General features: G+C 43.3%; 1 protein-coding gene across 5 annotated transcripts in view; it reads left to right on the top strand.

Annotated features, from left to right (window-relative positions):
* DOCK2 (dedicator of cytokinesis 2) overlaps positions 1-13,671 on the top strand; it is a 445,548-nt gene that overhangs the window by 358,003 nt on the left and 73,874 nt on the right. For all 5 annotated transcript variants that reach the window (XM_055285285.2, XM_063642612.1, XM_055285286.2 and 2 more), the window contains 2 exons: positions 2,933-3,011; positions 13,511-13,611. In XM_055285285.2, coding sequence (XP_055141260.1) covers positions 2,933-3,011; positions 13,511-13,611 — 180 coding nt within the window. The remainder of the gene's footprint in view (positions 1-2,932; positions 3,012-13,510; positions 13,612-13,671) is intronic.

Genomic DNA, 13,671 nt, shown 5'->3' with positions numbered 1-13,671 from the left:
TTAAGGGGAGAATACAAAATACGATGTTGTTTCCAAGACATATTGGTGAATAACAGACTAACAAAACCAAAGAAATCTCACTTTGTGACAGCCTGATGGGGCGGCAGATTTCGTGGGATTTTTATTTCTGTTTTTGTATGGTGCTGCCTGCCTCAAAACTGGCTGCTGACTGATCCCTGTCTTCTGTCTGCCCTGTTGTCTGGCTCTTGCCTTTAGAAGAATGAGGCAGTCCAGAGGGTTCTGAAGCCACCTCAGCTAGTGACCCTGTGAAAAAGGTTACATTACTGCTATTTCACAAGGGAGGAGACTGAAACTTCAGAGGTGATATTAACAGGCTCCAAATCCACACAGCTGGAGAGTAACAGAGCCAGAAATCACACCCATTTGTGTGTGTGTGTGTGTGTGTGTGTGTCCAAATCCTGTGATCCCAGTGCCAGGATACACTGCCTTCTGTGTTCAACAGTCATGAAAGTATTTTAATGAACACCTGGCCCTGCAGTGCCTGGTGTAGCAAATGCTGCAGATACTCCACCCACCGACTCTTGGACCACCCAAAATCCACCGGCAGCTTTGGTGGACATTTCCCATTCACCCTGAGGCTTTCCTACTTCTTTCTTTCCCTGGGCTTTGTCTGGCTACAGAGTGCTCAGCTCACCTGCAGGACAGGCCAGAAGTACCAGGGACTTTCTGCCCATTGGGGCAAATTTCAACCAGTGAGGGGCTGCAGCTAAGGCGGAAATAACCCAGCCTTCTTGTTCCCTGGGAGCGGACACTTCTTATATGCAAATGTGTTCTGTAAAGTCCAGGTGTAGGATATGAGAGAAAGACATAGTCAAGGACGTTACCAAAATTGTTTCCTTTTTTTCACCCCACTCTGAGCAATTGGAAGAATAGAATTGTCCTTAACTTAGTTGGGAAGACTACAGAAAGCAGTATTTCAGGGTGAGTGTAGGGAGGGCAGGTGGCCGGAGTTTAGTTTTTGACATGTAAGTTTGAGACGCCAAAAAGTTATTCAAGTATGGGTATAGATCATAGACCTGGAGTGCAAGCTGGTGTTTAGGGGAGAGGCCCGGGATGGAGATACAAATTTAGTAGTTAAAGTCATGTGGACTGGGGAGTATGTGAGAGCATAGAGGGAGTCTGTGATTCCCAGAAGAGTAGAATCTACTAAAGAAGAGAGATGTTACTGAGTCATACAAGTAAATCATCGTAGACCATGATGAACGTTGGGAAAGGGAGTTGCAATGAGGATCCCTTGGGGTACACATGGGTGCAGCAGACCCTGCCCTGCAGAAGCTCATAGTCTGAAATTAGAGATGCGACTGCACACAGACAGCTGGATATAAAGTGTGCTCATAAGAGGGGTGCCAGAAATAACCTCAGAGAATGGGGGTGGTCTCAGTCACTTAAGGCTGGTGGGATGATGGAAAACTAAATGAAGAAGGCTCTCGATCTGGACCATGAAGGATAATGACCATGAAGGATCCTGACTTTCATAGATGAGAAGGCGAGGGACATTCTACACAAAGAAAGAACATAGAGAGGGATTTGGGAAATACTAGAAACTCAGGGTACTAGCAAGAAATAAGCCTAGAAAAGAAGGTTGGGGTCCCATCATGAGGGGTGAGACGGTCCAGAGAAAGAGCTTGGACTCACCCCGTAGGCAGTGGAGAGCCATGAAGTCAATGATTGATATGATGGAGCTGTCCTTTAGGGGAAGGAGCTTTTCAGGATGAAGAGACTGGAGGCTGCAAGACCAGTCAGAAGGGCTTGGCAAGGTGGAAGGAGAGAACAACATGGACAGGAAGACACTTAAGGAGAGATGCAAATTGACAACAAGTACCAAAATGTGAAACATGCATGACATTTGACCAGTATTATTAATTTCTTTTTTGAGAGAGACTCTCACTATTGCCCAGGCTGGAGTGCAGTGTCATGATCTCAGATCTCTGCAACCTCCACCTCCTGGATTCAAGGGATCCTCATGCCTCAGCTTCTCAAGTAGCTGGGATTACCGGCGTGCACCACAGCGCCCGGCTAATTTTTGTATTTTTAGTAGAGACAGGGTTTCACCACGATGGTCAGGCTGGTCTTGAACTCCAGACCTCAAGTGATCCACCCACCTTAGTCTCCCAAAGTGCTGAGATTACAGGCGTGAGCCACCGCACCTGGCCCATTTGAACAGTATTGTTACTTGGAGAACAGTGGAGAAGGGGTATATATAGGAGGTATATGATATACACAGAAGGGTGATCACTGGAGCATTGTTTATTACAGAAAAAACTGAGAAAAAAAAAGCAAAAAGATCCATCAATAAGAAATGGATTAAACAAACTGTGATACATCCATACAGTGGAATGCTCTTCAGTGATTAAAAAGGATGATATATATCTACATTCATTGGCATGAAAGAAGCACACAATTTATTGTTGAGTAAAAAAGACAGGCTGTGAAACAGCATTTGTTGTTTAGCCCCATTTATCAAAATGATACCCTTAAAATATCATTCGTGTATATACGCGTAGGGAGACCTTTGAAATTATGTTCATCAAAACGTGGATGACAGTTTTCGTTAGGTGATACCATGTGGTAGCAGGTTGTTTATTTGTTTGTTTGGGGATGTGGGGGTGATTTCTCTTTAGATCTTTTCTGGATAGCATGAATTTTCTGCCATAAGCTTGTAATATCTTAAACATAAGACAATGCAAATTTTCAAAAATAAGTCAAACAGTTATTGAGTTCTTGCAAGGCAAACAGCCCCGGGTCTAGAGTGTGAATAGTTGTTAATCTGCATTAGCTGACCTCTCTAAATCAGTAATTTGACCTTTGAGCCTCTCCCCAAAGAGGGTAAGGGAATTTTAGTCTGGCACAAGGATGAAGGAACCTAAAGGATCATGCTCAGATTATCTAGTAATTTTCTGCCCTCTTCCAGGGTCTTCCTGAGAGCTATCAACAAGTTTGCAGAAACCATGAACCAGAAGTTCCTAGAACACACGAACTTTGAGTTCCAGGTGAGTAGGAGGCACTAGAGCTACACTTGGAGCTGCCCAGGGCGTCTCTGACATCTTGGGCTGATTGCTCCATCAGACACATCCCAAAGCCCACAGAAGCTGTCCCAGTCTCTCTGGGGATTCCCACGAAGGGTTGTGGCTGGGGGAGAAAATTCTCAGGCTTTCAACCAGGGCCTTGATTAAATAGTCATCAACTGATCATCACATGCAAATGTGACTGTATAATGGCCTCTTATGCTAACAAGGAGATTTGCATTCATTCATTGTCAGAGTCTGTACCATCTTTTAAAAATGTATCACCTTTTTTTTACTTTTCTATTCTCTGGAGCCAAAAGAGCAGCCAGTCATAGATAATGAAAAATGATTTACAATCGAATTCTCCAGTACAACTTTGTGGCTTCCTGATTCCTTCGAAAGTCATTTTTAGTGCTCAGCCAAGACCTGGGACCTCTGAGATTCAGGGTCCTAAAAGTATGTGCCTGGGGCGAACAGAATGACACACCTGCCCCAGGTCCAGGCCCAAGAAGCACAAACTCTGTGGGAAAGTCCAGATTGCTGCCTCTGCCTGGAGATGTGAGAGGGAAGGCCCCCCACAAAAGGATCCCCTCCAGGGAAGTCTCTGATCCCTAGCATCTCTTCCAGTGGGGACTTAGGGGGTAGGAGGCACTGAGCTCATGAACTGGAATATTGGTGTTTTCTCCTTGCCCACCTAAGTTGTTCAGTTCCTCTCTGGGCTTTCGCCTCTCAGAAGCTGAGCAACTTCAGGCAAGGCCTGGACTGTATCCGTGCCTCAAGTGAGTCATCTGTGAAATGCAACAACTACCCTTTCTACTTCATAGGGTTTTTCCAGAACTGGAATGTGATGAGGGGCTTGCTGGGAGAATCTACTTGTAAGGTCCCATAAGTTTCTGTTCAAATACTTCCTCCTTAAAGAGGCCTCCCCTCCAGACTCCTCCCTGAGGATCACCCCCACTCACTCCATGGTCATTATGTAAAACCATGTGGCTTCCTGGAGTCTCTTCATAGCACTAAATGTCGTTAGAAATCATCTTTCTTGTCTACATGCATATTTTCTCTCTTTCCTCCCATAGAACTTAAGCCTCGTGAGTATAAAGACCTTGAACACACGACAACTCTATGCTCTGTGCCTGGCACATAGTAGGTCTCCTTGAGGAGGTGATGTCTGGGCTAAGGCCTGTGAGATTCACCCTGCTGAGAGCACCAGCCTATGAGTAGATGAGTATTTGTTGAGAGGATGAACAGGATCTTTGAACAAGTCTCTTGAACTACCTTGCATTCAAATCAGGCAACTGACTGACAATGAGAGCGATAATAAAATGAGTAGCTGCCATTTTCTGATGGTTAATACATGCCAGATCTCACAAGAAGCACTTTAAGGGCATTATCTTTTGCAGCCTTTACAGCCACCCTACAAGTTAGCCACTATTACTAATATTTTTTCTGCTCTAAGGAGGCAGGAAGTAAGACTCAGAGATAATAAGGAGATAGCCTGGTGTCACCGAGCACATCAGTGCAAAGTTGGGACCAGAACACAGTGGTGGCTGACACCAAGGCCCACCCAGATGACTACAGCCACATGCCAGATACAGACTTTCACCCCTGCAGTGGGTTGACTGCCCGACAGGATCTGGGTGAGAGTTTCTCCCGGCATTATAAATCTTCGACACGGGAACAAAGCATATCTCTTTAGCTGGTTTGAATCAGGAGAGATGTTTGATTCCCTTCCAAATGTGGCTGAGAGGCCTGCAGGCTCTGGTCATTGGTATCTTGAGGGAAGTCTCTGCTTTTTGGGAGGGGCAACTTGGAACACCATACCTAGGGGCCAGAGGTGACAGGGTTTGGTCCATATAACTATGAGCTAGTTTGTTCATCTCTTTCTGTGGGTGTCGGCAATTGCAGCCTCAAACTTGCTTTCCTGACTTCACTCTTTTCTGTGCTCTTAGATGGATATTTTCTAAGAGAAGCTCAACTTCAGTCCTTCAGGGCATTCCTTTAGGTTTATATCCTGTTTTCCTGAAAGAAAATCTGTATTTGAGAGATTCTCAGAGATAGAGGGTTTCATACATGAGAAGTACGGGCTTGTAAGCTGAGTGGCTTTAGACAAATTACTTCATCTCTATGTGCCTCAGTTTCCCCAACATTAAATCAGGATGCTAATAGCAGCTATATCGTTGGATTGTTGTGAGGATTAAGTGAATTCACATAAAGCATTTAGAACAGTGCTGGGAACATAGCAGCCATTTACTAAGTGTTAGCTCATTATAATAATAGTAATTTTATTATTTGGATAATGATTATGATGATCATGCCCCTAAATGTGTCAGGGCTGGGAATGCAAGTCAGTCCTTGATAAACAGGACAGGAGGCCTCTTTCTGGTCACCACAACATTGCCTGGGGCTGTCACACCCACAAGATTCTGTAAAACAGAAGAGTGGCCAACATTACAAAATAAAGTAAGTCTCTTTTCCTAATGAGGCTTCCATAGCTATTTATTGAAAAGTACCCAAGAACAGGATCATTTTCCAACCTTATCTTTGTTCTCCTACCTCTTCCTCCCCCTGTGTAAGAATGGATTTGTTCTCTGTAACCTGCCTGGAACACGCCTTGTCTCCTTCTTATTGTCTCATTAATTATTCATTTAATATCAGCAGGAACAGCATCTATCACTGACTGCTGCCTGTCTTGGCAGCCACTGACCAGAGGAGGGGCAGGTGCAATGAGATTATCCCTAATATCTTTCCCAGAACTGTGGTTTTGTGATTCAAAGGGCAGAAAGTAAGAAGCTTGGTGACTGCCACTCTGTAGGTGACAAGAACTGGGAATTATAAAAATGGTGTTTTCTGCTTGCGGCTAAGATCACTTGCATTCCAGGTCCTATTCAGGATGCTGGTCCTTGGTGTCTGCATCAGTTCATGTGGTCAGGGAAGACCAAGAGAGGATTTCAAATTCAAATCAGCAAGAATTTTTGTTTAAGAGCAATTCTTATGGGCCCAGACTATTGCAACATGCTTCAAGGAACTCAGAAGCAAAGAACACTGCCCTACCCTCAAGGATCTTGGAATCTTGATAGAAGGCTATACAAATCCATCTTCTAGCATCCAGGCTTTTGAAGAGAGTGACTAACTTTATTGGCATCTACTTAGAAAATTTTGATTCTCATCATAATCTTGTTAGGTTGAGATATACCCATTTCACTGGTGAATAAACTGAGCTTCAGAGAATTGATTGACTTTTCTGTTAAAGGTCATCTAACCAATAAATGGGGCTGCTGGGATTCAACCCCAGGCCTGTCTGCAAAGCACATCCTCTTTTCACTCTTCTGCTCTGTCTCTTAGGAACCCGGTGCCTTTGGATTCCCTAAGGCAGCTCTATTTAGATCCAGAAGCACTCTCTGCCCTTTCTAGTTCTTACTGGCACTGGGATAGAGAGCTCTGAGATGATTGGCTGGAAGATGAGACTCTCCATATTGAAATCTCTGATTGGCCCTGGAATCAGAGATTATACTTGGGCTCCAGAAAGACTCTGTCTTGGGCAGCACTGTGTTTGGTATTGAGATCATTCTCTCTCCTTGGGGATGCTGTAATTGGCTCTAGGTGTGGCCATTTCTGCCTAGGCCTTGAGGCATTTTTGGATTACCAGCCTATCCTGGGAACCATTTTTGATATCCTATGAAATGAAAAACTTTTAGAATATTTCTAGCCATTAGTAGAGGCATGAGGGCCACCTTGGTCTTTATAATGGGAAATGTAAACAGTGATGGCAAAAACAGGTGAGGGAGAGACACACACACAGAGGGAGCAGTCATCAAAGCCTTGCAACCGCCCATAGCACCACCACAGGGGGGTCTCATGGTGGGATGGTTCCACCAGGCAGAGCTGTGGGCACATGCTTGGGTGCAGTTTCCCCAGCCCTGCCTGCTTCAGCTTTTAGGCCCCAGACATCCTCTTGTCTGATATTTCTTACCTGAGTCCACACCTGGGACCTTCCACTCCCAGAATCAGAAGCATCCCTAGAGTGGTCATCACAGCTGTGCCTCTGCCTTGCAGAGGGCAGGCTGACTGCATTTCAGCACGACTGCGTGCTGCTTTATTTTTTTTATTGAATTTGGGATAAATAATGATTCAAGGTCACTGAGAAAGAATCTTGATTCTGATTAAAAAATCCTTCATCTCTCTGCTGTAAAGACTGTAGTCTTTATAAACATCAGATGGACCAGTGAAAACCTTAACCAGCAACAAAGCTGAAAGGACACTGAGAAAGGAGAAGAGTGATTTCAGCAGAAGAGCAGGGTGGTGAAGAATGCAAGTCCTGGAGTCAGATAAACTGGATTCAGATGCCACCTTCACCATCTTGTAGCTCTGTGATGTCAGGCAAGATATTGAACCTCTCTGGGCCTCAGTTTCCTGATCTCTAAAATGGGGAGAATAATTATACAAATCTCATAGGTTTTTTTTGGGAGGATTTAACCAGAATGCATGCAGTGTGCTTGGTTCACTAATGAACTCATTCAAAAAATAATTTCCCAAGCACATGCTGGCTCAGACGTGATGTGCAATACTGTGTAAACAAGAGTGAATTTAAAAAGTAGGTTCTTGCTTGCTTGATGCTGACAGCCAGCAGAGGAGACAGAAAATAAATTGATTTTGTTTAAAATATGACATAGATGTTGTGAACAGGATATAATATGGGTGGATAATGGGTGAATCTACTTTGCTTGGATGAATGGAGAAGGCTTTTGCAAGACTGAGAGTTTACTAGCCAGTGATTTCCTCATTTAGTCCTTACAACCATACCCTTTAGATACTATTGTCCTCATTTTCTAGATGAAGTCACTGAGACTCAGAAAGGCAGAGTACCTTGTCCATGATAATGGAACTGGTCATTGAATTGAAACCCTGGAAGGCAACCTGACAGTATCTATAAAAACAAACAAAGGCAAAAAACAAACAACAATTAAACATGCATAGACCCTGTGTCTTAGAAATTCTGGTTCTAGGAATGTATACTACAAATGTAGTTTCCCATGCATAAAGATGTTTAAATAAGGGTGTTGATTACAGCACTGTTGCTAGCGAAAAAAAAAAAAATTGGAATCAAGCTAAATGTCTATAAATAGGGAATTTGGTTAAAATTAAAGTACATCCTCATAGAATACAATGTAGCAATAAAAGAGAATGAAGCAGATCTGTATATGCTAATATAGAAACATATGCAAGATATATTGGTAAGAGAAAAAAGCCAAGGGCAGCAGACTTTTAAAAAAGATGTCTATACATACATTTGTTTATGCATAAAAAAATTCTGAAAGCCTATCCAAGGAATTGTTAACATTTTCTTCTGGGGAATTAGACTTGGATCCAAGGTAGGATGGAAAATAACTTTCTCCCATTTAATCTTTTCTATCATTTATTTTTTAACTATGTGTGTATATTACTTTTATAATTTTTTGAGAGTTAATTAAAAGTAACTAAATTCTCATTATACCCACTAGCAGTATGACTTTGGGTGGTCTTTTACCTTATCTGGACTTTACTCTTTACCTCTGTGCAATATGGTAGTCAGAACAGATGACACTTAAATTTATTCCAGTTCTAACTCTATTGTCCTATAATTTCAAAATATTAAATTCCCAATCAGAAATCACCTCATCTCTTCCCCAGGGCAAAGAGACCTGTGCATTTTGCTAAAGAGACACTGTAGCTTCCCCTAGTCAGCTGAGCTAGGCACTTAGTAGAAATATCACCAGGCAGTTTCTAGCAGGGCAGAAAGAAAAATCTGGGACCCTTTGAAGAATTTCTCTGACAATACAGCAATCGATAAATAAATATTCTCAGGAGCCCAGCTGTATTCAAGTCATTGTGCTGAGCATGGCATTAGAGATACAAATAAATGGAAGACAAAATCTTGGTACTTGGGGAGCTTACAATTAGAGAAGACAAGGCATGCAAATACTTCACAACCAATGCTACCATCAACACCACCATGCCATTTACTGAGCACTTAGTGTCAAGCCTGTAGTGGATGCCTCATTCTCAAATTATTGATCCAGTAATTACAACAGTCCTTTATGGTAGGTACCATTGTGTTGGGTATTTTACAAGTGAGGAGAATGAGGCTCAGAAAGGTCAAGTCACTAGCCAAAGGCAACCCAGCTAATAAGCAATAGAAGTGGTTTTCACACCCTGGTCTGCAAGACACTGACACATGTGCTCTTGACTATCAGACAGTGCTGTCATGAGAAACAAATGGAGCACAAGGCCAGGTGCAGAACAGTGGACTAACATCTATGGTTGCACGCAATAAGTGCTCCTCAAATCAGGAAGTGATCAGGCAGGCCCAATATGCCCTGCAGTCTAGGAAGGCTTCATGAAGGAAGCGGGTCTTGAACCCAGCTTTGATGTAAGAATAGGACACAGTCACTGCAGGTATGAGAACCACTGTGAGTGAAGCCATGGAGACCAAAATGCTCCTGTGATCTCTGTGGAGTCTGAGCAGACCAGGCCACCTAGGTGGGCAGTTGTTGAAGGAGACAGCACTGGGGACCATGGAAATTGTATGAGACTTTAAAAGCCAGGTGAATGCATTTGGATCTGATTCTTTGGGAACAAGAGTGGAGAAAGGCTTGGGGCAGAGGCCTTATAAGTATTCAGCAATATCTAGTTGTGAGCACTGCTCACCTCTAAGAGCACTGCTCAGAGCCACATACTGTGACAACCTCCTCTGAGTTCCAGAAGTCATTCCCACAGAGCCCCATGGCCAAAACTGGGCAGGGGCTGTGGGTGAGGTACTTGGATGTGCCATTTCTGATCCACTAAGAAGATCAGGCACAGCTATGGCCTCATGGTTCATAAAGATCTTCCAGAATGGAAGCCAAAACCAAAACAAAACCAGGTCCACTCCATGAGAATTGAAACGTATGTCCACATAGAGATTTGTACAAAAATGTTCATAGCAGCATAGCGTCAATGCTATGACTCATAATAGTCAAAGACTGGAAACAACCCAAATGACCATCAGTGGAACAATAGATAATCAAAATGAGTATATCCATATGATAGAATATTATTCAACAATAAAAAAATGAAGTACTGATCCGTACTACAACATGGATGAACCTTGAAAGCATTACACTAAGTGTAAGAAATCATACATGAAAGGTCACATATTTTATGATGTCACTTATATGAACCGTCAGAATGGGAAAATCCACAGAGACAGACAGTACATTAGTATTAAGCGTTTCCAGGCAGTTTGTAGCAGGGCAGACAGAAAAATCTGGGACCTTTTGAAGAATTTCTGTGACAATATAGCAATTGATAAATAAATATATTCTGGAGCCCAGCTGTATTCAAGTCATTGTGCTGAGCATGGCATTAGGGATACAACTAAATGCAAGACAGGATTTGGGTACTTGTGGAGCTTACGGTTGGAGAAGACAGGGCATACAAATACTCTACACCCAGTGCTACCATCAACACCGCCATCGCATTTACTGAGTGCTTGGTGTGTGCCAAGCCTCTGGTGGATGCCTCATGCTTGTATAGGTTCCAGGGACAGGGTAGGGGAAGGTGTTGGTGGGAAGAAGAGGGACTGACTCTTAGAGGGTTTCTTTTGGCGTGATGAAAATGTTCCAAAATTAGACAATGGTAATGCTTGAACCACCTTGTGAATATACTAAAAACAGAATCATACACTTAAAAAGTGAATTTTATGGTATATAAATTATATCTCAGATTAAAAAAAAAAATCAGGAATGGGATGACAGAGAAATTGTTTTTTTGATGGATTCATTCAGGGTAGAATAAAGACTGGCAAGAGGCTCAACCATATTTGACATGTCTTATGTATTAGGGGGCATTTCTGAAATTATTCTCACAAGTAATTGTAAATTGACTTGCTTTGTTGGATACCTATTTCCCATGTACCTTAATTACTCTTTTGCTGTCCCCTAAAATCAGAGATTTCTCACTTTCATGGAAACACTCATTTCCATGTCCTGTGGCCACGATTTTCTCTTGCCCTGGCTTGTTGTTTCAAATTCTCATCTTAAATGTGAGAAGGTGTAAGCTCCGGACATAAGCAGACCAAAGCTGCACATTTTCAAAGCAAAGCCCTGGAGAAGCTGCTAAGTCACTGGGATGCCGGGAGGAAAGGCAGTCTGAGGGGATGTGGACAGGAGACCCAAGCTGCCACATGTGTTTACATAAGCAACGTTGCTACGGAAACAAGGAGATTTGATTCCAAATGTTACAAGAACCTTTGGAGGACTTTGAGGAAGGGAGTGGCATGATCTGATGTGTTTTTTTGTTGTTGTTTTTGTTTTGAGATGGAGACTCATTCTGTCTCCCAGACTGGAGTGCAGTGGTGTGATCTCAGCTCACTGCAGCCTCCGCCTCCTGGATTCAAGTGATTCTCCTGCCTCAGTCTCCTGAGTAGCTGGGATTACAGGCGTGTGCCACCATGCCCGGCTAATTTTTGTATTTTTAGTAGGGACGGGGTTTTACCATGTTGGTCAGGCTGGTCTCGAATGATCTGATGTGTTTTAAAAGGTTCTTCTGTTCTCTGCATGGAGAGATGACTTTAAGGGGGCCATGAGCCAAGAGGCCACTTCACTGCATCCCCAGAGCAGTTTGTTTTTTTGGGCCCTGGGTGATAAAGGTCCAAGTAAAGAAAAAAGCATTCACTCAACAAAATGTAAACTGCATGAGGCCAGGGATCACTGTCTATGTAACCGCTGCTCTGTCACCACACCGTGGCAATGCCAGGGCACCTAGCAGATGTTCCAGAAATATTTGTTAAATGCATCCCCAGCTGAATACTGACCGTGGTGTGTTGAAAGAACCCCAAATGTCAATCAGAAGGTCTGGGTGCAGATCTTAGCTCTGCTGTGTGTGTATAACAAGATGAGAGACTTAGGCAAAATACTTATCCTCTCCAAGCTTCAGTCTCTTCATCTATAATAGAGGAATAAGAGCTGTCAAGTGTTGAGAGATGAAAGGAAGATGTATGAGAAAGCTCCTGGACCATAGTAAAATGAGAGTGCTTGTTTTGCCTCTTTCAAAGACTGGAACCGCAAACAGATTTGAAAGTCATACTCTGGGCAGCAATGATGATGTTATGTTATCGGTGGAAGAGTTGCCTCTTTCATAGTCTTGGCCATCTGCAAACACGAATGAACGTCTTTGAGTTAAGGATGAAGGTCTTGATGGCAAGATGATTTCTCTAGCTAATGTTGCCTATCCTCTTGCTACATACACTGTTGAGAGGGGCCTAAAGTGGGTGGGCTTTGTTCAGCAAAACTGTCTCCCAGATGCTCCTTGTAGGACCTTGGCATCTTGCAACAATTGCCCTTGAGCACCAAAACCCTAGGCTGTATCACTGGCTTTGGTACCAAAGAAACCACTGGAATAAAGAAAAGCACAACAGCAATAAGGCTAGCAAGGATTTTTGAGCTCTTACTGTGATTCATGTCTTTAAACACATCATTTTGTGTCATCTTTATCACAGCTTTCTGCAGTGGGTACCAGAGTCACCTCAGTTTTGCAGACAGGTTCACCGAGGCTCCATGATGAATCCATGGATTGTAGATCCATGGTGTGGATCTGTAATATCTCTGGTTCTGTAGCCTGTATCAATATTGCCATCAGTGTGGCTAATCTTTTGAGCAGTCACCATGTGCTGACCCCTTTACCTGCTCTATTTCACTGCAAGCTGGTGGAGTGGGTTAGCACCAACAGATCAGGTACATGCAGAAATCCTTACAAGCCTGAATCTCAGCTGGGCCAGCAGGGGCTGTAACTGAAACGTGCATCAGAATCACCTGAGTGCTTATTAACCTGCAGATTTCAAGGTCCCACCCCCAGAGGTTCTAATTCAGTAGGTCTGGGCAGGGGTCAGAGAATTTGTTTCTCTAGCAAGTTCCCAGGTGCTGCTGCTGATCTGGCAACCACACTTTGAAACCATAGAACTAAGGGAAAAGTAAAGGCAAAATATTTTAAGACAGAATGGTTTTCAGATTGGTCCTCCAAGCTGTCAGGTGAATTAGGGAGGACTTCCAGAGAGGCTGTGAATCCCTGAACTATCTTACCCTTCGTCACCCTCTAATTCCAGGGCAAGAACCAGCTCTCCACGGCACCCAGCTGGGGCAAGTTATTTGTCTTTCAAAAAACAGAACAAAGCACAAGGACAAAACAACAACAACAACAACAACAAAAAAAAAACTAAAATTCTCCTCCTCTCCCAAATCTTGTTGTCTGAGAGTGGACGTGGTAGCGCCTAGAGAAATCCATCCATTGTCCTCACTTTGGCCAGGATGTTAATTTCAGAGTGAGTGCCAGTTAGAAAATTGCAGTGGGCACAATTAAACTGGCTCTGCCTCTGTCTTCTGCCATCTTCATAAATTATTCACACTACCCAGCGCTTATGCCTTCCCACTTCAGACCCTCTCCATAACTGTTCTCTGCTCTTTCATTTACAGCTGTGGAACAACTATTTTCATCTGGCAGTGGCTTTTATCACCCAGGATTCTCTGCAGCTGGAGCAGTTCTCACACGCCAAGTACAACAAAATCCTGAATAAGTAGGTTGCATTTTTGGATTTCCCGAAGAGGGGGAGGTGCATGAGATCCTCTGAGATGGT

This window comes from Symphalangus syndactylus, chromosome 7 (genome assembly GCF_028878055.3).
Source record: "Symphalangus syndactylus isolate Jambi chromosome 7, NHGRI_mSymSyn1-v2.1_pri, whole genome shotgun sequence".
Lineage (NCBI taxonomy): Eukaryota > Metazoa > Chordata > Mammalia > Primates > Hylobatidae > Symphalangus > Symphalangus syndactylus.
The sequence above is the reverse complement of the archived record's forward strand: the minus strand, read 5'-3'. Positions and strand labels throughout refer to the sequence as shown.